This window comes from Tamandua tetradactyla, chromosome 14 (assembly GCF_023851605.1).
Source record: "Tamandua tetradactyla isolate mTamTet1 chromosome 14, mTamTet1.pri, whole genome shotgun sequence".
Lineage (NCBI taxonomy): Eukaryota > Metazoa > Chordata > Mammalia > Pilosa > Myrmecophagidae > Tamandua > Tamandua tetradactyla.
Genome location: NC_135340.1, coordinates 15822095 through 15848162, shown reverse-complemented (window position 1 = coordinate 15848162; position 26068 = coordinate 15822095). Strand labels below are relative to the sequence as shown.

Sequence of the window (26068 nt, the reverse complement as noted above, 5' to 3'; positions counted from 1 at the left end):
AGTGTGTCTATGCCACTCCGCCCTCTTTTTGTACTTTATACAAATTATGTGTTTGTACATTGCATGTCCAAACCCATATATTTATCATTACTTTTTATGCATTTGTGTTTTAGCATCTGTAGGAAGTAAGAAGTGGAGTTGCATACCAGAAAGTATAACACAATAATATTGGTACCTATAATTGCCTAAATGGTCATCTTTACTGGAGGTCTTTATTGCTTTATGCCATTTTGAACTATCTAGTATCCTTTCCTTTCTGTCTAAGGAACTGCCTTTAGCCTTGCTTGTAGGGCAGGCTTAAAGGGGAGGTATTTCTTCAGCTTGGAATGTCATCATCTTTCCCTCATTTTTTTTTCTTTTGGTGTATGGTCTGGGAATCAAACCCAGGTCTCCCGCATGGAAGTCGTGCATTCTACCACTGAACCACCTGTCTCAGTGGACATAAAATTCTTTGTTCGCAATTGCTTTCTTTCAGCACTTTAAATATTTCAACCCACTGCTTTCTTGTCTCCATGGTTTCTGATGAGAAACTGATATTTAATCTATTTGGGATTCCCTTGCCATAACATGTTGTGGTTCTCTTGCAACTTTCAGAATGCTCTTCTTGTCCTTTGCATTTGATAGCTTGATCAATGTGTGATAGGTCATATTTTTCTTCAAGTTTATCTGTTTGGTATTCTCTGGGCTTCTTAGATGTGCCTATTTATGTCTTTTGCTCAGTTTGGTGAATTTCATTCACTCTGCTCCCTTTTCTCGTTCTTCTCCTTCCAGACCTGCCATAATGCACACATTGGCGTGTTTCGTGGTGTCCCAGGGTCTGCTAGGCTATTGTGGCTTTTAAAACTGATTTTCTCTTTCTGTTCCTTAGCTTAACTCATTTCAATTACCTAGGCTTTGAGTTTGCTGATTCTTTCTTATGCCACCTGCAATTCGCTGTTCAAATTTTTGCATTTCAGTTATTGTGATCTTCAACTCCAGTTGTTCTGTTTGGTTCCTTTTTAAAATTTCTCTGTTTATTAAGATTTTTCATACTGTTCATTCAATGTTTTCCTGATATACTTTAGTTCTTTATATTTTCCTTTATCACCTCAAGTATTTTTAAGCTCTTTTTTTTTTTTTTTTAACAGGCTTTGTTCAGTGTGTTCACAGTCTGGTCTTCTTTGTTGGTGTTTCCTGAATCTTTATCCTCTTCCCTTGGATGAACCATCATTTCTGTTCCTTTGCCTTGTAATCTTTTGTTGTACACTGTACATTTCAATATTTTAAAATCTTGATTCTTGGATTTATTCCCCCAGATGTCTGTTTCTTGTTGTAACCAGCTGGCGAATCAGCAGTTTTCTTGAGTGTCAGCCTTCTATCCATGGAAAGTGCACGGTCCTCCCTGTCTTTTGGGTCTGTGTCCTGACCTGGCTGTGTGTGTCCTAGTGGCTTAGAACTTCCCCTGTTTATAGGAATTTGAATGCCCTCTCTACTTCCCAGGCCACAGACCTTCTCCCTTTCCTAGGAATTCCCCTGTTGAATTTAAGGCAGGTAAGTCTTTGCCCCAGGCTCTGCCTCACTTGTTTTATACAATGTTTTCTGTGTCTCAAGCTGCTTTTGCCTGCAGGGCAAATTCTGGGAGGAGAGCACACTGAAGAGGAGTTTCCCTTGTCAGTCTCTCCCAGATGGAACAGGGTTAGGGCCTCCCAAAGAAAGGCCAGCTAGCTTCAAATTGCCCTACAGAGGGGATAATGGAAGAGCCAGCAAGGGTTTCATGAGCTTCTTCCATGGCTCCCCCAAAGCTGTGCTTTGTTGGCCTGCCCAGTAAATCTGAGAAAGCTTGCATCTTTAAGGTTCCCCTGCCACCTTTGTCCATGGCGGGTTGGAACAATGGCTACCCTCAGAGCCTTTCTCCCAGTGATCTGAAGTAGGTAATCAGAAGTTGTGAACAGTGATTGGCCCATGCCCACCCTAGATCTTGAGGAAGTGGATTTTTCTGTCACTTTCTGGCACTAGGAAGCTACTTCAGGACTCAGGGCCCGATCCCACTATCCTGCCATGAGAGTGGGGGATGGGCACCAGTAACCACAGCGTGGAAAGAACAATTTACTGGTATTTACCATAATTTATCAGCTTCTTCCTCCTGTTCTTCCCTGGATGCTATTAGTGTCTACTGGGCTCCAGAATTTTGAAATAGTTGATTCAGACAATTCCTGCCTGTTTAATAGTTATTCTGGTGAAGGGAATGGTGCCTGGACCATCCTAATTTGCCATCTTTCCACAAGTTTCTCCAAATTCAAGCAATGTATCATTGATTTAAAGCTCATAGTCTGTATTCCATTCTTTTCATGTGACCAAAAAATGTCCCTTTGACATTTCCTCCTCCTTTGTGATATCTTATACAGGATCATGTATTACCTTTGTTGTCGGCTCTTTAGTTGCATTTTTCTTTTTTTTAATTGTGGGCACATATGTGCAATATAAACTTTTCCATCTCCAACACTCCTAGGTATACCATTCAATGAGATTCATCACATTCACATTATTGTTGAACCCTCACCACCTTCCATTACTAAAACTTTTCCATCTGCCCAAACAGAAATCCTAGACCATTATGCATTAACTCTCCATTACTCCTGCCCCACACCCCTGGCATCTTGTACACTGATTTCTGTCTCTCTATTCTTTGTAGTTACCATGGGGCTTAAATCCTAAATCTATAACTATCTAATTTGCTTTTATGCCAAGTTAACTTCAATAGTATATGCAATGTTCCTATATCCCTCTGTCTCCCCATCTTTATGTAGTTCTTATCACAAATTACATGTTTATATATTATGAGTTCATACCAACTGATTCATTATTGTAGTTCATGTATTTGCCTTTTAGACCCTGTAGGAAGTAAAGAGTGGAGTTATAAATAAACAATACAATAGTACTGGCATTTATATTTACCCATGTCAGTACCCTCATTGGAAATCTTTATTTCTTCATGTGGTTTTGATCTGTTGCCCATTGTCCTTTCCTTTTAACCTGTTGAACTCCCTTTAGCATTTCTTGTACAGTTGGTCTAGTCATGACAAAGTCAGTTTTCGTTTATCTGGGAATGTCTTAATTCCTCCCTCATTTTGAAAGACAGTTTTCCTGGATATAGAATTCTTGGGCTGGCAATATTTTGCTTTCAGCTCTTTAAATATGTTACCCGACTGTCTTCTTACCTCCATAGTTTCCAATGAGTAATCAGCACTCAATCTTATTAAGACTCCCTTGTAGGTGACACGTTACTTCCTCTCCTGTACCTTTCAGAATTCTCTATCTTTGGCATTCGACAATCCTATCACGTTGTTCTAGTTTGCTAGCTGCTGGAATGCAATATACCAGAAGCAGAATGGCTTTTGACAAGGGGAATTTAATGAGTTGTTAGTTTACAGTTCTAAGGCTGAGAAAATGTCCCGATTAAAACAAGTCTATAGAGATGTCCAATTTAAGGCATCCTGGAAAAGATACCTTGGTTGAAGAGGGCTGACAACATTCAACGTTTCTCTCTCAGCTGGAATGGCACATGGCGAACATGGCGGTGTCCGCTGGCTTTCCCGTGGCTCTACCAAAAAAGGACTCTCTTCCAAATGTTTCCTCTTTTAAAGGATTCCAGTAAGCAACTCCACCTTCAGTGGGTGGAGACACACCTCCATGGAAATCATCTAATCAAAAGTTACCACCCACAATTGGGTGGGTCACATCTTCATGGAAACAATCAAAATGCTCCCACCCAGCAATACTGAATGAGGATCAAAGGGCATGGCTTTTCTGGGGTCCACCACAGATTCAGACCAGCACACATGTTATGTGATGGTTCTATTTGGTTTATCCTGTTGGAGGTCGTTGAATGTCTTGGATCTGTATGTTCATGTCTTAATTCAATTTGGGACATTTTCAGCCATTATTTTCTTGTGTATTCTCTCAGTCCCTTTCTTTCTTCTTTTCCACCTGGAACTCCCATAATGTATATATAAGACTGAATTCAGACTACTCAATAGGCACAATGGAGGCAAGAAGGCAGTGGTATAATAAATTTAAGATTCTGAAAGAGAAAGACTTCTAGCCAAGAATTCTTTATCAGGCAAAGTTGTCCTTCAAAAGTGAGAGAGAGTTTAAAATTTTCACAGACAAACAAATGCTGAAAGATTTTTAAACGAGACCTTCCTTGTAAGAAATACTAAAAGGAGTTTTATTGGCTGAAGGGAAAAAGGAGGGAGAGGATGGTCTGGAGGAGGGCACAGAATTGAAGAATTTCAGTAAGGGTAAATTAAAGGATAAAAAGAGAAAGAGGGAAAATAATATATAGATCTGACAAATAAAAACTAAAGGATAAGATGGTAGATACAAGAACTATTTACAGTAAAAACTTTAAATGTCAATGGACTAAACTGCCCAATTAAAAGAAACAGATAGGCAGAATGGATTTAAAAATATGATCCATCTCTATGCTGCTTACAAGAGACTGATCTTAGACCCAAGGATACAAATAGATAGAAAATAAAAGGACGGAAAAAGATGTTATATGCAGGTTATAACCAAAAGACAGCAGGAGTAGCCATGCTACTATCAGACAAAATAGACTTTAAATGCAAAGATGTCATAAGAGACAAGGAAGGATACTGTATTAATGAAAGGGACAATTCACGCAGAAGAAATAATCATAAATGTTTATGTTCCCAATCAAAACGCTCAATGTATGTGAGGTAAACATTAGCAAAACTGAAGAGAGCAATAGACGTTTCAGCAATGACAGTGGGAGACTTCAATACACCATTCTCTTCTATAGATAGAACAAGACAGAGGAACAATAAGGAAATAGAGAACCTAAACAATGTGATAAATGAATTAAACTTAACAGACATATATAGATTGTGACACCCCCAACAGCAGGGTATACATTCTTCTCTAGCGTTCATGGAATGTTCTCCAGGCTAGATCATATACTGAGGTAAAAAACAGGTCTTTTAAAAAAAAATATTTTCATTGATAAATCTTCATACACATACCTTCCATACTTCAGTGTACAATCAGTGGCTCATGATATCATCACATAGTTGTGTATTCATCACCATGATCATTTTTGAGAACATTTGCATCACTCCAGAAAAAGAAATAAAAAGAAAAAAGAAAAAACCATACATACCATACCCCTTACCCCTCCCTCTCATTGACCACTAGTATGTTCATCTACCCAATTTATTTTATCTTTTGTCCCTCCTATTATTTACTTATTCTGTATCCATATTTTCTACTCAATAGACACAGGTTTTCACAATCCCAGTCACATTATAGAAGTTGTATCTTTATACAGTCATTTTCAAGAATCAAGGCTACTGGAACAGAGCTCAACAGTTTCAGATACTTCCCTCCAGCCACTCCAATACACCATAAACTAAAAACAGATATTTATATAATGCGTAAAAATAACCTCCAGGATAATCTCTCACAATTGCTGAAAGATGGAAACAATCCAAACCATCAGCAGATGAGTGGATAAACGAGATGTGGTATACACATACAATGGAGTATTATACAGCAGTAAGATGAAATGAGGTCTTGAAGCATATGACAACATGGATGAAACTGGAAGATATAATGCTGAGTGAAATAAACCAGACACAAAAGGATAGTTTTCGCTAATTCGACTCTAGTAAAGGTAAAATCAGACTCTTAAAGAATATAGGAGATCTAAAGATACACAGACCCTAGAGATGGGTGAATGGTTATGTAACGAGGATGAGCTTGAAGGTATGGGAATGAATAGAGGTGATGGCAGTTTGTAGGTGGGATTATAAGTAACAGTGCCATACTGAAGGTAAATATATATGATTGAGAGGGGTTGTTTAAAGTCATGTATCTCACTGATTAACACTACATATAAATTTATTTATATTTCAAAAGTCTGAATCTTCAAAGGTATGAATGTTCTAAGAGTCAATAATAGAAGAGTGTGGGGGAAAACTACTATTGCATGCTATGGCTTGTATTTAACCAGTACTACAGCAATACTAGGGCCGAATAATTGGGGGGCAAAGAGGGACAAGAGTTAAGGGGAGTATTAGGTTTTCTCTTTGGGGAAGATATTATTTTTCTCTTTGGAGCAATGAAAATTGACGGAAATTGAGAGTGATGATGATTGGCAAGCTAAATGAGGCTTCTGTGAGACATGGATTGTGCATTTTGAACATTAACCATGATGCCCAATGGATGGAGGTGGCAGAAGAGAGAGGCTGCAAGGTGAATTGTGGTATATACATATAGTGGAATATTGTACAGCTACAGGAAGGAACGAAGTCAAGAGGCATGCGACAAAGTGATTGGAACTTGAGGACATTATGTTGTACAAAACAAGTCAGAAACAAAAGGACAAATACTGTATGGTCTCTTTTAGAGAATAGTTATAAGGAAATTGGGCCTAGACTGTAAGCTCTTATAGCAGTCACATGTATTCCTGAGCTTTAAGTGTTATTTCTAGTTTCCGAAATGCTGTGCTATATGTGTATAATCTGATATTTCCCTGAAACTTCGGGTATCTGTGTGATATGTAAGACTCAGTTGGCATCTGCAACTCTGAAAGTCAGTATTGCTACATACAACAACAGTTAAAGAAACCAAAAAAGAGATCAGGCCTCAAATAGCTATAAGAACAGAGCCAGTCTGGTCGGGACTAAGGTAAATCAGAATATTGGGTAAAGGATGATATTGTCTATATTTTAGAACTTCACCTACTGTATAAGACCAAAGGAAGGGAGGCTTATTTTCTGTAAAATCTAAATTTTCTGTAGCAGACAATGTAACTCAGCCTGTCTGGATAGCTTATTTAAACAACCCAAACATATGGAGACAAGAATGAGAATGAGAGCTTGTAATTCTGTTTAGCTTAATGTAATACCTGGATATATCCCAGAGTAGATTGGACAGATAATTTAAAAGAATTGGCAAAGTTCCTTGAGGGACTGGAGGAAAAATATGGAGCTATTAAACTTTCCCACTTGAGAACCCCCTAATACTCTCTGAAAAACTAGGGACTCCTAAGTTAATAGGCCAAGTCCTTGATTTTTTTAAAAATTTATTTTGTATTATCAAACCAAAACAACATACAAACATGAACATTTTTAACATACAAACATTCCATGTATGGTGTAAAATCAATCAAGCCCTTGATATTAAAGCTTGCTCTTATGAAATTTATCTCTGTAGTGGAGAAGTCAAGCCTATCTAAAATTATGCCTAAGAGTTATTTCCAGAGAACCTCTTTTGTTGCTCACATGTGGTCTCTTTCTCTCTAAACCCAACTCTGCAAGTAAATGCATTACCTCCCCACCATGTGAGACATGACATCCAGGGATGTGAGTGTCCTTGGGAATGTGGGGCATGACTCCCAGGGATGAGCCTGGCCCTTGCATCATGGAATTGACAATGCCTTCCTGACCAAAAGTGGGAAAAGAAGTGTAACCAATAACGTATCAGTGGCTAAAAGAGTTCAGACTCTTAGTTGAGGGGCTACTCTGGAGGCTACTCTTATGCAAGCTTCATGTAGACATTGCTAATTGCCACGGTTTGCCAAACCCCAGCCAACGTCATTTCTGTTAACCCTAAAGAACACCTAGGCCTATATCTGAGACCCTATACGAGTTTCACACACTGTTTACTCTTCAGAAACCTAAGACCTTCAGATGGTTCCTAGACCAGATAAGTCCTGAAACACAGAGTTGCCAGTCTTTCTAAGAACATCAACCAGTTCCATCCCCCTATCCCATATTGTTAATACCCTTTTTCAACATAAAAAAGTTAGAATGGGCATAGCCCAAACATCCCTAAAGATTGGGAGGAGGAGCAAAGGAGAAGGAGGAGTTGTAACAGACAAGTTAGGATTTAAAATGAGTATGAATCGTTATTTGATAGTTCTTTTTAGTCCCCAGTGTCTTGTAGCAGCTAGAAGGAACTACCTGAAATTGTGGAATTGTAATCCATACCAAACTTTGAAATATATTCTATTACTACTTGCTAAAATGTACTTTGAAATTTATTGTTTTTTTGTATATATGCTATATTTCACAAAAAATATAAATTAAAAAATTTAAGAGGAAAAATGGCTTTTACTCTTAACTAATTATATGACATTTTTGGTCCTCTTCATTCATTCCTGAAGATCCAAGTTTCCCTCTGGTGTAATTTCCCTCCAGCTCAAAGAAATTTCTTTAGCTTTCTCATTGTTCAGGTCTGCTATTGAGTCATTCTCTTAGTTTTCCTTTAATTGAATATGTCTTCTTAATGCCTTTATTTTTTTAGGATATGTTTCTAGATATAGCACTCTGGGTTGATAATTTTTTGTCTTTTAGCACTTTTCTAGTCTTGTTTAACTGTGTTTGGGTCTCAGTGGTTTTTTTGGGAAGTTCACAGTCATTTGAATCACTTTTTCACTGTAATTTATTGTTTCTCTCTCTCTCTTCTGTCCAGATTTTATCTTTATTTTTGGTTTTCAGCAGTTTATGATGTGAATACATGTGGTTTTCTTGAATTTATCCTTCTTGGGGGTTTACTGAACCTCTTGAGTCCAGAAATTTATCTCTTTTCCAAATTTGGGAAATTCTCACACATGATTTCTTCAAATATTTTTTCTGCTCCATTCTGTCCTCTCCTGGGATACTGATTACTTATATTCTAGACTTTTTGATATGTTCTACAGGTTTCTGAGGCTGCTTTTTTTTTTCTTATAAACTTCTTTCTCTCTTTTCTTATCTTGGATAATTTCTGTTGCTGTATCTTCCAGTTGACTGACTTTTTCTCTGACTTCTGCATTCTCTTATTAAGCCAGTCCAGTCAATTTTTAAAATTGAAACTATTATATTTTTTGCAGGTATAAACTTTCTATTTTTTCTATTTCTCTGCTGAGATTTTCTATCTTTTTCATCTCTAAGGGAAGGTTCATTGAACACAATTATAATAGTTGCTTTCAAGTCCTTGTCTAATAATTTCAACCTCTGGGTCATCTCTGAACTGACCTCTATTGTTATCTTTGCCCTTGGGAAAGGGTCACATTTTCCTGGATATTTTTACACCAAATGTTTTTGAGTTATATCCTGGATGTTGTGAATATTCTGTCATGTAGACTCTGGGTGCTGTTATATCTCCTCTGAAGAACGTTGATGTTTTTCTTTTAGCAGATAATTCACCAGGCTATACTCACTACAAACTCTGTCTCACTCTGTTGTCAGAGATTAAAATCTCAATTCAGCATTTTAGGCCTTTGTTGGGCTGCTTTGAATATTCCACATATGTAATGGTTCAGAGGTCAGTCAGAGACTGCTTTAGATATTGTTCTAGTTTGCTAGCTGCTGGAATGCAATATACCAGAAATGGAATGACTTTTAACAAGGGGAATTTAATAAGTTGCAAGTTTACAGTTCTAAGGCCGAGAAAATGCCCCAATTAAAACAAGTCTATAGAAATGTCCAATCAAAGGCATCTGGGGAAAGATACCTTGGTTCAAGAAGGCCGATGAAGTTCAGGGTTTCTCTTTCAAGTGAGAAGGCACATGGCGAACACAGTCAGGGCTTCTCTCTCAGCTGGAAGGGCACATGGCAAACACGGCATCATCTGCTAGCTTTCTCTCCTGGCTTCCTATTTCATGAAGCTCCCCGGGAGACATCTTCCTTCTTCATCTCCAAAGGTCGCTGGCTGGTGGACTCTCTGCTTTGTAGTGTTGCAGCATTCTCTGCTCTCTCTGAATCTCTCATTCTCCAAAATGTTTCCTCTTTTATAGGACTTCAGAAACTAATCAAGACCCACACAGATGGGTGGAGACATGTCATCCCCTAATCCAGTTTAACAACCGTTCTTAACTAAATCTCATCAACCAGGGAGATGATCTCATTACAGTTTCAAATATACAGTATTGAATAAGGATTATTCTACCTTTTAGAAATGGGATTTATATCAAAACATGGCTTTTCTTAGGGGGCATACTTCCTTTCAAACCAGCACAGATATGGAATTAGGAGATTGCCTTCTTTGACACTCCTCTTCGATATTCCCCTTTCACTATGGATGATGGTTGCTTTTTAAGTTCTTTTCTCAGTTCCTCCTGACCAGAATGAATGAAAGGTTTTATATGATATCAAAGGTCTTGCCACCTATGCTATGCCATTCTTCAATTGTGAAGTGCCTTTCTGGTGAATTCACAAAAAATCTGGACATTTACCCCCTGACCAGTTGTTCCACAAGTTATGTTTTGTTTTGATTTTTGGTTTGCTATCCAGTGAAAACACTTTCAGTTCATACTTATTAAGTATCATAAAAAAATCTTTGAGAATGAACCCTATGGGTATCCAAAGTATAATTTTTTTTTTTACATTTAAAAAAATTTGTTAGAGAAGTTGTAAATTTATGGAGAAATAACGCAGAAATTCAGAGTTGCCCTATAGCCCTTTATTCTTAATACCTTGCTTTAGTTGTTTCCACAAGTTTTGAATCTCCTTCACAATTTGCCTGCTTTTGTTTACTCTCAAGAATCCTCAGGTAGTTGCTTTTTATATTTTGTCCAGAGTTTATAGGTTGTTATTAGCTATGGGTTGGAGTGTACAGTGAAGATGTGGAAGTCCAACAAATTGCATTAGAAGTTGCAAAAGCATGATAACAATAAAAAAACCTTTCCTTTTCCAGTTTTGGCTACTAAGCAATTAGATGAAGGAAGTGTCCAAGAAGGAAGGATAGAAAATGTGGGAGAAGCGGGCCATGGTGGCTCAGCAGGGAAGAATGCTTGCCTGCCATGATAGACGACCCAGGTTCGATTCCCAGTGCCTGCCCATGTAAAAGAAAAAAAAAAAGTGCACATATTGGAAAACGTGGGAGAAGACACAGTCAGGGAGAGCATTGTTGTATTTATTTACATATGTATGTTCATGAAGGAAATGCACATGGTCTAGGTGCTCGTTTTAAAGAGTGAAATAAGTTTTTAAAGTCATTGGAACTTCTGTGGGCTATGTTTCTGAGTTTGAAAACAGCTTTTCTCTATTTTCTATATCCTTCTTAACTGGTGAAATATGCGTTAGTTATCATTACTGATATTATTAGGAGTAATAATATTATATTATGCTTAATGTTATATAATATATAATAATAATAGAAGTAAAGGTAGCAGTGCAAGTGTTATCGAAAGTGCAGAAAAATAGGGTTATGTCACTTTATACTATTATTGCAACAAAATTGCTAAAACGTTTGTATATTTCCTTTTAGATATTTATGTAGGTTGTAATCAAGGCACAAACAGATGTAGATTCTGCCGCTAATATTTTCAAAAGCAAATATTGTTTTCAGAATATTTTATTTTCCTTGAAATGTTCAAGATTTGACTGGATGATATAGACTGTCCTAAGGTTTAGAAGTTTCTTTTGGGTCTTTAATGTGCACATTGGAAGTTGGTGTTGGTATGAAATTTAGGAAGTAAATTAAAATAATATTTGAAAAGCATAAACTAGAATATTGATACAACTATGCATCATGGTACATTATAGGGTTACCCAAACAATATATAACTAAATTGATAATAAAGCTAAACAAACAGCAAGTTGTAAAAAAAACAAAAATTAAAAAAAAAAAATATTTGACCACAGACCCAGGAGAACACAAATCCCATCCTCAATAGGTCACCCCTCCCACTGAAATGCTCAAGACTACATATGGCAAGCGGTCAAGACCAGGTCATCCACATCACTAGCTGTGGCTTTGGCCCTCTTTTCCAGTGTAATGCTCCGAGGGGCTGGACCCACCCTACGAAGGGCTCCTTTTCTTGCGAGGTAGGTTAAGTACATTGGGGTCAAGCCATATGAAGGTCTGCTGTATTTCTGTTTTAGTTTGAGCCCAGAGCAGAGTTTAGGATCTTCTGTTTCAATAGGAGGAGGCTGCCACAACTGCAAGAACCGGAAAATGACAAATGAACTACCCCAAAAGCCTAGAGAATTGACACAGGTAGATCCCTGGGGCTATAGCCGTCTCTTGCCTGGGAGTTTTCTCCCAATGTCTGGTCAGGCTTTGAAAGAGAGGAGAGAGAGCTGACTCTTGACCTTTCGGACTCTCTCACTGCTAGGCCTTGAGACTCCTCGTAGAAGAGGAAGGAAAATGCACAGAGGTCAATAATTTGATGAGAAGAGGATAGTCAAATTACCACTCTGGCTGTAAAGATTTTCAGTACATTGTGTCTTGATTTTAAGTTTAAGATAAGCTAGTCAACCTGGATTCTGAGCAACAGGCTTGATACCTCCTGTACATTTAATACTTTATCTTTTCGGGCAGCTACGTTATTTATCCTTGAGTATCTCTAAATTAGTCTCTTTCTTTTAGTAATTTATTGCCAAGAAAAAGAGGACATGTTATTTTTCCCATAAGACTGGATGTTTAATAATCATTTACACATTTTCATCGTGTTAAGGAATGGTCAGAGGAATAAAAACACCAAACTTTGATGGAGTGGTTCAGTCAACATTGAGATACACCTATCTTAAAACATAATAGGGCGGGCCATGGTGGGGGCGGGCCATGTGGCGCAGCAGGCAGAGTTCTCACTTGCCATGCCTGAAACGGGGTTTGATTCCTGATGCCTGCCCATGCAAAAAAGCAAAACAAAACAAAAACAAAACATAATAGAAGCTCCTGCTAAATTTAGACATTCTATTTGCTATTGGTTTATTTTTTTAGGTATAAAGAGCAGCTTTCCTAATAGGAACTCAAGGGAATGTACTGAGAAATGTTAAACAATGAACGCTTTTTAAATTTCAATAGCAAACCAGGGCACTAGGAGAAGTTGGGAGGAAATGCAGAGCAGGAACGAAGAAACCAAAGGGAAGTTCACTTGGGAGATTCAGAGTCTCAGTATGTTTTTATATGTTTCTGGTCTCCATTCTTTCCTAGTTATTATCTTTCTACCTATTGTGGAAAGAAATGCAGATGATACTCATATGAATATATTACCACCTGTGCAAACAATAATAGCCCAAATAGTACTTGGAAGATTATACAGCATTTTTAAAAGAAGGCGACTTTCTTAAGGGAAATCATTTCTAACAATCACATGCAATGTGCTGGACAGCAGGCAATAGATTATTATTCTCACTTTTTGACATGAACCCCCGTTATGAATAGAACTGAATAGTTCAAGCCGTAGTCGGTGGTAGATCTGTGTAGAGAAAGAAGCCTGTTGATTGCCAGATGATCTGTAGCAGGGTCAGTGGTTTGAGGATCAGGGGGGATATTTTAGAAATTAAAAGTAATATGACTATATTTGGAGGATAGATAGGATATTTTCTTTATATTGACCCTGTTACCAGATACATAAAGATTTCCAATAGTAAAGATAGCACTTTTTTTCCAACCAAGAAATATACCTATGTGATAAGCAAAGAAATGCAAATTAAAATAAAGAAGAATTTGCCAGAGTTAAGTCTTGAGTACATAAGGATTTATTAGGGTGCATGGCATAAAAAGAGAATGCAATAGTCAAACAGTGGACCATTTGCCTCAGCACAATTTACTGAATAAGTCTTCCTTTTATCAGTAGTTGAATACTGCCTATTTCAATTGCAGAAACAGGTTGGCTTTTACAATGGGGATTTATTAGCTTGCAAATTTAGAGTTCTAAAGCTGTGAAAATATACAAATTAAGGGATTAACAGGGCGATGCCTTCTCCGAAGAAAGGCTGTTGGTATCTGGGGCACCTCTGTCACATGGGAAGGGACATGGCCCGTGTCTGCTGACCCCTCACTCTTGGGCTCCACTGCTTTCAGCTTCTGGTTCCAGTGGCTCCCTCTCTAAGCTTCTCTGGGTCCTTTCCTAGCTTTTCCCATGTGTCCTTTATCCTCGTACAAAGGACTCCAGTAAGGGAATTAAGATCCACCTAGAATGGGTGGGCTGCATCTCATTTGAAATAACCTAATCAGAAGGTCCTAGCCACAAGAGGTCTGCACCCACAGGAATGGATTAAAAGAACATGGCCTTTTCTGGAGTACATAACAGCTTCAAACTAACACACTATCTTTATAATTCAATGACATTACCCTTAGTTCTTTTTTTTTAGTTAGTCTACCTATTGCTTCTAGCAGCTGCATCTCAGTTTTAATTTTTTTTATCTGCATAAATTTTAATTATCCTGCTGGACAAGTACTCCTTCATTTTCCTTTCTCAAATTTTTGCCTAATCTTTCCTGTTTATTATGTCAAATGAATTCAGAACTACTTTTCAAAGTTCAAAACATCATTTTTAGATTTTTAATTATGATGGCATTAAACCAGTACACTATTTTTGGGAGATGTGATATAATTAAAATATTTGGTCCTTCCACCAAGGAACACTACCTATTCTCTGTTTCGTCTTTCTTTAATGTCCCTCAATAAAATTTTAAAACTTATTCATGTGTCTCAGCATATTTCTTGTTATGTTTCCTCCTAGAAGCTTATTGTTTTTCTGTCATTACAAATGGAATTTTGCCATTGTATTTTCTATTGGATCATTTTGGTATTTCAGTTCTTGGGTTTTCTAGGTAGGTAACCATTTATCTACAAATAATAATAATAATATTCCAGAGGTGTTTCTGTTTTATCATCTCAGTTTTTTTCAGAGAAACCAAGCCTTGGGTTTTGTTAAAAGAAAACTACAACAGCTATTTTTCCAATTCATTGTTTTCTGCTTTTATCATCATTTTACCTCTGCTTTTTGAAACATTCCTCTTCTTGATTTCTATTGAACTCTAGTCTCATTTTCCTAATTTTCTGGTTTTCTTGATTCGACCTCCCACATGTAACTGTGTCTCAAAATCTGTCATTGGCCCCTTCCCTTCTCTTTATTTCCCATTAGCATGGCTTTTGGTAATGTCCTCAGAACTCCCAAGGCAAAATCAACCTAAGAGCATAGGTAGCTGGCCCTGCTGAAGCAGAGGTTTTACTATGTACTTGGTTGCTTATATGCCCCAAACTTTCTCAAGATTCGGACTTTAATTGCTCCCACTTATTCCTAATCATTGGCTAGGTCTTACCAGTTTTACTTTGTAATGACTCCCTCTGGTCCATTACCATGGCCATGGCCTCGGGCTCAAGTGACAAAGACTTTATTTGCTCTTCCTGCGTTTATTCTTTCTTCCATTCAGTATCCCCCGAGCACCACGACATTTGTGTTCAATATTTCTAGTGGTTTCTACTAGCTCATAGGAAAGCTATAAACAGCTGGCGCTCAAGGCCCTATGATCTGGCTGTAGCCTACCTTGTAGCTGACCCCCTCCCTCCCTTCATATATTTTGTTCTAGTAAAGGTGACACATTGAAGGATGTGGGTAAGGGACAGAGACACCTGGAGAAAAAAGGAGCAACTGCCACTCAGATACAAGAGTGGCAATTTGGCTCCTACATTGCCAAAACCTTCATTCTTTCAAGAGAAATAACAAATCTGGATTTGCATGTGAAACTCTCACAACTTAAAATTGTTGGCTGTTGGGTTAGTTTCCTAGGTTGCTCAAAGCAGACACTATGAAATGGGTTTGGCTTAAACGATGGGAATGTATTCACTTACAGTTTTGAGGTTGGGAAATGTCTAGCTCAAGGCATCAAGAAGGTGATGCTTTCTTCCTCTAGATCTCCCGCCAGCAATCTTTGGCTCCTCTGCCACATGGTACGGCACAGGGGCGCCTGCTGGTCTCTCCCGTCTCTTTCACGTTTCTTTGCTTTCAGCTTCCTGTTTCCCTGTCTCTCTCTCTCTATCATTCTTAATGAGGTGGGTCACACCTTAACTGAAGTAGTCTCATCAAAACATCCTATTTACGATAGGGTTTACATCCACAGGAATGGAATAGATTTAAGAGCATGTTTTTTTCTGGGGTTCATAAAAGATCAAACCACCACAACTATGAATTACTATTTTTTGAAAAACTCTGAGCAGGTGAAAAATATGGCTGTGGGCTAGATCCAGTCTACAGATCATAGCTGGTGATCTCTTCCACTGCCGTTGGGCTGCTGCAGATTTTTAATGTTTTGTCTAGAAGTTATGTTTCCTGCCTGGAAGTGGGACATTGCATTATAGTCTAAAGAAATGTTTTAATAAATCAAATTGGGTTTTGAGATACTCCCAGTGAGAAAAGTTAGTGCTTTAGAGGTTTTTTCATAGTTCCTTTGAAAAGGTTGATAGTTAGGTGGATGTAAAATGACATAATGCTACCCCTTGTGCCCAGAGAGCACAATGAACATTCTATCACCAGAAGCTTGGATGAGTTGTAATTTTATTCATCAACAAAAGTTTTGTTATACATATATTTTGTTTATATGTATATACATATACTTTTTTTTCTTGTTTCGCAGGTCATATTTGTCAAGATGTCTTCGATTCCTAAGCACTTTAGACTTAAATACAAAGAAGAATTTTACATGCAGAAAGAGTTTGAGAAGGTTCGCAAGGAGGTCAAAAAGGATTTTCTCCAATTCAAGGAGAGGTTGGCCTCCAAGCCGGCCCTAGATGAAGGCCCTGTTCATGGTCACCAGCCTCGCTGCCCGCAAGCCCTAGGCCAGCCCAGCCCTGGGGAAAGGGAGCACGTGTCCCGCGCTGCTCCCGGGAAGCCAGCAGGGTCACCTCGGGCTACAGGCCCTGGGAGCCCCGCCGGGGCCCTCCTGCCGGACGCCCCCCGAGGAGCACGGCGCTCCCCGGGCCCTGGCGAGGCGGCCGCTCCCGCGAAGAGGCGGCCGTTCTGCCCCCAAGAGTTTTACCTGCGGAGCTCCGCCTACCACCGGCACCGGCCCGCGAGGAGGCCGCCGGTCATCGCCCCGGGGGCGGGCACGTCGAGGCCAGCGGTCCTGCTGCCACCGCCCGCGCCACCCCTGAAGCCCCGGGCGCGCCCGGACGGGGGAGGCCCGCCCGCCGCGGCCTCCAGGCCGGCCCCCGACGTGGCCCGGGGACGCGACGCGGGCGCGGAGACGGCTGTGCCCGCCGAGGTCCTCCAGGTGAAGCGGCGGCAGAGCAGCGCCAAGGCCAGCGAGGACAGCGACGCGGAGGCGGCGGGCCGGCGGGGCAGGGGGAGGGTCCGCACCCGTTTCCTGCGCGAGGTCGGCGAGCGGGGGGCGGCAGCGGCCCGGCCCGACGCGCCCCAAACCCACGGCGGGAGCCTGGGGCCGAGCGCGGCGCTGGAGGCGGGGCCGGGCCTGCTGCCCGCGCGCGTGCGCCCCACGTCCATCGACGACGTCCTGCGCTCGCTGCGGTCCGAGGCGCAGCTGGCCGCCGACCAGACCTTCAGGGAGCTCGTGCAGAGCCTCCTCGGCCAGGACTACGACATTAAAATGGAAGTAGGTGACCCGCAACCAGAGTAGGATTTTTCCTGGGTAAATGTGACTTTAGGCAAGTTATACACACACACACTCACAATATATGTGTATATGTGTGTGTATGTCTGTGTGTACACTTATTTCAATACACATGGTCATACGGTGTGTTGTCACACTAAAGCTAGACAAAACAGTGGGGCGTTATTCAACTTTGAATCTTGTTCTTTTCCTTGGAGGGAAATGTATCCTCATTTCAAAGGGACGGAAATTAAGAGCATTAGTTGTGGATCTGAGATGTACACCACTTGTGCCTTCCTTTTCAAAGGCTTTGTGATTATCCAGTATTGAAATAAAGGACCAGATATTTTATATGAAAAACTCAGTCTTTTACTGTTACAGTTTAGTATTATTAGTAGTGAATTACAGTGAAAGTGAATTTATATCCTAAGAAGAAAATCAATATATTAAAAAGCTAAGTTTATAAGAGTTTCGTGTTTTCAATGACATCACTCTCAAGATTTTTTTGTTACTTTCTAGACCTTCCCAATTACAGAGATAAGCGCGTCTTGGGTGCCAGGCGTTTTTGTCCTGACCATAACCCCATCATGTGGTTACAGCAAAAGCTCCATTTTCCACAGAAGGCCTCCTGGATTTAGTGAGGTTAAAGCTAGCGCACTGCAGAGGTGGGACTCCACCCAGGTGGTTGCTTCTCAGAGGCTGGGCTGCAGCCAGGCCCAGGTCTGTCCACTCCTTTTGGTATGGCCCTGGCAGAAGCTGGATAGCATAGAGCTGAAGACGCTTTGCCCATTATGTAGACTTCATTGTGGCAGGGACGGTCAAGGCAAAAACAGTAACAAGGAAACCTGAGTCCTATACTCAGAGAGAGAGAAAAAAAAGACAGGGACATCATCTTTTTTGAGAATGACGATGAGAATGATGGCAGCAGCGAACAAGAGTCTGTTACCGGTTTGGCTCCGGCACCAAACCCCTTGTTAGAACACTGAAAACTGCTGCCTCATTATGTCTTTAAAATAGTTTCGGCTCCAGTAGACACTCTTGGCCGTGATTTAGGGAATGTGATCGTAAAATCCATCAGGGAAACAAAAACAATTATAAATGAGAGTCTCCCAGTGCTGTCTTTGACCTAATGTTTTTAGACAGGGCAGGACGAAAGTTGTGGTTTAGGATCCACACTGCCTATGCTTATTGGACAAGGTCAATATGATTGCTTGGGCTGCTTCGCAATGAGTATTTCCGTTGCGGTTTTCTGTGGGTCTGATAGAAAAAGGAATCAGGGGAATGCCTATTGAAGAGCTTGAGCAGAGGGAGGGCCTCTGTGCTCCTGTGAGAAGGGCCCTTCTGAGAGAGTCAAGGTATTCAACATGAAGAGGGGCCAGTATTAGAAACGGACTCAGTGACACTGTACAGTTGGGAAAAGTTGGATTTCAGAGCAGTGCCCCGTAAGAGAGAGTACATTTTGAAGGGCTCAAATAGATAAGGGATATAAGAAAGGAGAGCTTCAAAATGAAGAATGAACACCAGAACGGTGAATTCTGTTCTTTCTGGTATTACAGTCCTATAATAGTCACAGTTCTCCAGAAAAATACACCCAACAAGAATTGGCTCAGGTGGTTGTGTGGCTGACAAGTTTGAATTCCGCTGGATAGTGCAGGGAAATTCTAGTAAGAGTGATATTGCAGTCTAGAGTTCAGATTTCTTAAGGGAAGCTGGCAAGACTGAAAATTCTGGTAATGGAAAGATGTTAAATTCTTGAGACTGAAATCCATAGGAGAGGCCAGCAGGCAGGAAACTCAAAAGAGGTGTAGATGGGTAGTCTTCAGGCAGAATTCCTTCTCTCAGGAACCCTCAGTTCTTTGCTTTTAAGGCTTCCAACTGACTGGCTGAAGCACACCCTCATTATCAAGGGCCATCTGCTTGACTTTAGGTCAACTGCTAAGCCCATCTGTGAAATATCTTCACAGCAACATCTAGGCCAGTGTTTGATCAAACAACTGGACACCATAACTGAGCCAAGTTAATGCTAAAATTAACCATCACAAGTCATCTTGCATATCCATTTTTGGTACTTCAGTTACCCGAATTGGTTCTGTGACAGAGGCATGGACCATGGAGTGCGACAGCACTGGAATCAGAAGCCGGAAGCAGTAGCCCTGTGTTCCAACACTTGAAGAGTTTCAAATGACTCAGTCCCATATCTACCTTTCGTTATCTTGATTTTTTATTGCAGCCTGGATTTTGTGCTTCCTTTTTAGTTTTATCTCCTCTCACCTCCCACCAATTCCATAAGACTGAGTTCTGCATTGTTTTGAATGAAAGTGGTTTCAGAAGTTTTAGTAGGGTGAGAAAAGAACAATGGGGGAAATTTGTTGAAATGGGAATGGATGAGTAGGTGAAAGAGCCTAAAAATGCAAATGTAATTCTGGCATCTAAATTATGGCTCTTAAAATTCTTGAGAAGATTAGGTCATTTGCTTTAAACATTTGGGAGTTTTTTTTTAAATAAACAACATTCTCTCCAGGAAAAGCAAGGAATATGGTTCTTCACTTTAGAAATCTTAACTTGGAGCCACACATCAAGACCTAGAAGGAAATCTAAAGGGTAAAATAGTCCTAGGAAGCTGCATTTCTCTGTTTAGAGCTTGGGCAGGGCCATTCCAGACCTCGCATTTGGAGTCCCGCAAACAATTACATGGGCCAAAAGGTGCACAGGACAACTGAAGATTAAATTTAGCTGTGAGATTCAGATCAGACATCTCAGCCAGTGTTTTTCTGCCTTGGCACTATTGACATTTAGGGTAGGACAGTTCTTTTTTGTGAGTGACTGTCCTGTGTGGGGTAGGATATTTATAAGCATCCTTGGCCTCAGTCCACAAGATTAGCACCCCCACCCCAGTCATGACAATCAAAAATGCCTTTAAATATTGCCAAATGAGCCCCTGAGAGGCCACCCTTCCGGCTGAAAACCAGTGGTCTAAAAAGTATACACAAACCTTTATACTTTGGTAGGAAGGATAGAAATGTTATAAGGTCCTCTGCTGGTTTTACTGAGGAGCTCAGTATTCACACTTACAAGATACATTCTAGTTACATGAAGCTGGAGTTCAGAGATCACCTTCAGTTAAGGGTGTGGTCCATCCTGGGGCAAAACTCTTCTGTCTGAAGGACCCGAGAAACCTAGGAAACAAGGTAGTGGCTTCTCATATTCAGTGTTAGATGTTTTGGTTTGTTATTGCTGTTGGAAATGCAACATAACCAGAAATGGGTTGGCTTTTATAAGGGGAATTTATTAAGTTACAAGTTTACAGTTCTAAGGCCATAAAAATGTCCAAACTAAGGCATCTAGGGAAAGATACCTTGACTCAAGAAAGGCTGATCTAGGAAGGCATGTGGCTGGTGTCTGCTAATATTTTGGCTTCTGGTTTCAAACAGCTTCTCTGGGGGCATTTTCTTTCTGCATCTCCAGATGTCTCTGTCTGTGTCAGATCTGTTTCTTCCTCCAAAATGTTTCCCCTTTTAAAGGACTTCAGTAAGCTAATAAAGACACACATTGAATGGGTAGAGTCATGTCTCCATTTAATCAAAAGGCCACACCCACAATTGGGTGTGTCATATCTCCATGGAACTATTCTAGCCAAAAGATTGCCCCCACAGTTGAGTGGGTGTGAAACAATCTAATTAAAGTTTTGTACCCTAAACAATAAGTATGGCCCCACAAGACGGGATCAGGGTTAAAACATGGCTTTTCTATGGTACATAATAGTTTCAAACTAGCACAGTGGAACAGGCATGGGATAAACATTCCCATTCCAGAAGGGAGAAATGGGAAGGAAAAAGGGGTCACATCTCCCAAACAAGTTTAAAACCCAGCAGAGCAAACCCCATTAGATTTCAAGGTCTGAGAGTCACCTGTTGATCTTAAGTGCTTGTGCTGTAGCCATGCTTTCCCCAGACACTGGGGTGTAGACTTCATCCTGTCTGAGCATTGGGATGGAGGCCAGGCTCATGAGCCAGCCCTCTACCTAATACCAAATCCCAAAGCTGTTCACATTTATGGGTAGTTGCAATAACAGCACCCCACTTTTTGGTACCAAAATTTTAGTTTCCTAGTTGCTAAAATAGATACTGTACAGTGGGTTGGCCTAACAAAAGGAATGTATTGGCGTCTACTTTCATAGGCTAGAAGGCTTGTTTCCTCCTGTGTCAGTGTGTTGGTTTGAAAGGATGTATATACCCTAGAAATGCCATGGTTTAGTCCTAATCCTATCTTATAAATCCAGCTATTTCTTCTAATCTCTATTCAGTACTGTATGTTTGAATCTGTAATTAGATCATTTCCCTGGAGATACGACTCAATCAAGAGTGGTTGTTCAGATGGATTAGGTGGAGACTTGTCTCCACCCATTCGGGTGGGTCTTAATTAGTTTACTGGAATCCTATAAAAGAGAAAATAGAGAAAGCTAGAGATTCTGAGAGAGCAGAATGACATAGCCACGAGAAGCAGAGAGCCCGCCAGCCAGTGACCTTTGTAAATGAAGAAGGAAAACGCCTCCTGGGGAGCTTCATGAAAGGAAGCCAGGAGGGAAAGCTAGCACATGACACCACGCTTGCCACATGCCTTTCCAGATGAGAGAGAAACCCTGACCCTGTTCGCCATGTGCCTTCTCACTTGAGAGAGAAACCCTGAACTTCAGTGGCCTTCTTGAACCAAGGTATCTTTCCATGGATACCTTTGATTGGACATTTCTATAGACTTGTTTTAACTGGGACATTTTCTCAGCCTTAGAACTGTAAACTAGCAACTTATTAAATTCCCCCTTTTAAAAGCCATTCCGTTTCTGGTATATTGAATTCAGGCAGCTAGCAAACTACAACAGTCAGTATCTTCTGGCTGGTAATCTCTGGGGTTCCTTGACTTTTCTGAGTTACACTGACTTTCTCCTTTCTCCTCTGAGTTACACTGACTTCCAGTTTCTGGCTGCTCCCTGTAGCTTCTCTCTCTGTCTCTCTTTTACTCTGTTTATAAAGGACTCCAGTAATCTGGTGGAAGACCCTAGCTAATTCATTTGGGTCACACCTCAAATGAAGAGATCTTATTTACAATAGATGCATACCCATCAGCATGCAGACCAAAACCAAGAACATGTCCAGACTGGGGTACACAAATCAATTCACCACAAACTTCATATATAAAATAAACATAAGAAGACTCTGAAAGGTGGAGAGAAGAAGCCAGACCAGCTAGGGACTTTAGGATGCAAAGAACAACATGATGGTAAGTTCCCTGTTTTTTTTTTTTTTCCCTCTCATATAATCCCAGACATGGAGCTACAGAAGCTGGCAATCTAAAAATTCTAATTGGCACAGACAGAAAAAGCCCCAACAAAAGCCTGTTCTCTTTAGTCAAAGGATCAAAAAAAGGGATAGCTTATAGAATTGGAACACTTTTGAACAACAGCTGCTCTATTCCAGCCAAACATGGTGGAAAAACTGGTGGACCCACTTCTACAAGTAATGGTTGAGCGAGGTACCTAGATTTCCAGTCTTGCCAGGCTGTAATGAGGTACCTGAATCTCTCCTTGCTGGGGTGGTGTCACCCTGGTGAGGCAGCAGCAGTGTAGAGTCAAGACTTTTACCACTGCCCAGACATAAAGAAGACATATCCTCTTCCCTCACTGTGATGCCTGTGGAGGCTGTGTGGAGAGCAGTAATGTGACAGTCCAACCAGGAGAGTATCAGCAGAAGCTTAGCGGAGAGCCAGACCTCCCACCCCCTTCCAATAGCAATACAGAACCCCAACTCCTGGTGTCAGCAGAGGCTGAGTGGGGGAACCTGGACTTTGAACTCCACTTGGGAGTAGTAAGGCCAAACCCACCCGCCACTTCCCCTCCTGGAGTGGTGTCAGAGGAAGTCAGCTTAAACAGAGGTTTAAATGAGCCCCAGACACTCCTGACATGAAATAACAGCTATCTAGCTTATAATGGAAAATTCATTTATCATATCAAGAACTAGGAACATTTCAACTTGAAAGAAAATCAATCGATGCCAACATTGAGATGACAGTGATGTTAGAATTATGAGAAAGATTTAAAAGCAGCTATCAAACATGCTTTAATGAGTGATTACAAACACTTTTGAAATATGAAAAAATAGGAAGTCTCAGTGAGAAATGGAAAGTCTCAACAAGGAAACAGAAGATATAAGGAAGAAATGAAGGATATTTTTTGAACTGAAAAATTCATTAATTGAAGTAAAAACTCAATGGATGGGCTCATAAGCCAGAGGGGATAAAGGAAAGAATCAGTAAACTTGAAGATAGAACAATATAGCTTACATAATATGAACAACAATAAGACAGTATATTGAAAAGAAAAAATAACAGACTCAAAAACCTGCGAGAGTGTAACAAAAGCTGTAACATAGATGCCATTTGAATCCTGAAAGGAGAAAAGAAAGTGAACTGAACTGAAAAAGTGCTCAAATAAATCATAGCTGAAAATGTCCCAGATTTGACAAGAGATATACCCTTATGCATTCACAAAGCACAGCAAAACCTAAACGGAATAAACCAAAATAATCTACATCAAAACACATAATAGACAAATATCTGAAAAGTAAAGACATGGGGACAAATGTTGAAAGCAGCAAGAGAGAAATGTCATGTTACCTATAGGGAAGAAAACCTTTGAATGACAGCAGATTTCTCATCTGAAACAGTAGAGGTCAGAAGGAAGTGCACACAATGTTTTCCAAGTGCTGTAAGAAAAGAACTATGAACCCAGAATTCTGTGTCAAATTAAACTCTCCTTTATGAATGAAGGGAAATCAAGGCATTGTCAGATAAATGAAAGCTAAGAGAATTTTCTGCTAGCAGCCCCACATTTATAGAATGGCTGAAGGAAGTTCTCTGAACAGACGGGAAATGATTCACAGTAACAACGACAACAAGAAAAGGATTATTGGAGCACCAGGAAGAAAGACTATCCTAGGCAAAAATATGTCTAAATACAGTAGACTTTCTCCTCTTGAGTTTTCTAAATTGTTAATGGTTGAAGAAAAATTAGAACACTGTCAATGTGGTTGTAAATGTATGTAAAGGAAACATTTGAAACAATTATAAATGGGGAAGGATGAAGGGACATAAAGGAGATAAGGTTTCTATACTTCCTTCAAATTGGTAAAATGACGACATTAGTAAACTGTGATAAATTATGTATGTATAATGTAACACCTAGAGCAATGAAGAGACACACATTGAAACACTCTAGACAAATGAAAACAAAATTCTTAAACTATGAAGTAACCTCTAAAGGAGGCAGGAAAAAGAAGACTGACTAAAAGACAGCAGACCTAAGCTCTAACATGTCAATAATTACATTAACTGTAAATGATCTAAAGGCACCAATTGAAAGAAAAATATTGGTAGGATGGATATACTGTCTAAGGGAAACTCACTTTAAGTGTTATGATATAGGCAGGTTGAAAGTCAAAGGATGAAAAATATATATCATGCAATGTATATTTTCAAATTAAAAATGTTAAATAAAATGGAAGCACAAATGGCTATACTAATATCATATAAAGTTGACTCCAGAGCAAAGAAAATTACCAGAGACACTGAGGGACATTATATTATGATAAAATGGTCAGTTCACCAAGAAGATGGAGCGATTTTAAATGTATATGAAGCAAACAACAGAGCTGAAATATGTGAAGTGAAAACTGAAAGAAGAAATAGACAATTCCACGATTATAGTTGGAGAGTTCAACATCCTTCTCTCAACAATTGATAGACTGGGTATTACTTGTGGAGGTACAGACCATAGATCAATGGAACAGGAAAGAGAACTTAGGAATAGACCCACACAAATATATTCAACTGATTATTTTTGTAAGAGAAGTTATAGGTTTACAGGAAAATCATGCATAAAATACACAATTCCCATATACTATCCTCTTATTAACACCTTGAATTAGTGTGGTACATTTGCTATAATTCATGAAGGAACAATTTTATAGTTGTGCTATTAATTGAATCCATCATATACAATGGGGTTCACTATTTGTGATGTACATTCCTATGGATTTACAAACATTATTCTAACATTTGTACTACCTAAAATTTACCCCTTTAGCCACATTCACATATGTTATTCAGTGCTATTAATTACTTTCACAATGCTGGGCTACTTTCACCACCACTCATTACCAAACGTTTGCAATAAATCCAAATAGACACACTGTATATCATTTAAACAATAATTCCCCATTGCCTCCCCCCAGCCAAGTCCCTGTTAACTATATTCTAAAGGTATGTGTTTGTTTATTCTAATTATTCCATATCAGTGAGATCAATATAATATTTGTCTTTTTGTGTCTGGCTTATTTCAGTCAACATGATATCTTCAAGGTTCATCCATGTTGTCATATGTTCCAGACTTAATTTCTTTTTATGGCTGAATAATATTCAGTGTGTGTGTGTGTGTGTGTGTGTGTGTATGTATGTGTGTGTGTGTCACATTGTGTTTATCCATTCATCAGTTGATGGACAATTGGGTCACTTCCATCTCTTGTCAATTGTGAATAAAGCTGCTGTGAACACCAGGGTACAAATACCTGTTCAAGACTCTGCTTTCAATTCTTTTGGGTGTATACCTAGTAGAGGGATTGTCAGGTCATATGGTAATCCTCTTTTTTACTTTCTGAGGAACTGTCAAACTATCTTCCATGTGAATGTGACTG

The 26068-nt window shown here is 39.8% G+C and overlaps 1 protein-coding gene across 2 annotated transcripts in view; it reads left to right on the top strand.

Annotated features, from left to right (window-relative positions):
- TTC6 (tetratricopeptide repeat domain 6) overlaps positions 1–26068 on the top strand; it is a 292851-nt gene that overhangs the window by 10526 nt on the left and 256257 nt on the right. The window contains exon 1 of one of the 2 annotated variants that reach the window (XM_077126903.1): positions 17254–17330. The exons of the other annotated variant lie outside the window; for it this stretch is intronic. Within the exon in view, the coding sequence (XP_076983018.1) occupies positions 17325–17330 (6 nt within the window). The 5' untranslated portion in view covers positions 17254–17324. Of the gene's footprint in view, positions 1–17253; positions 17331–26068 lie in introns of those variants that run through there. 2 annotated transcript variants of the gene reach the window in all.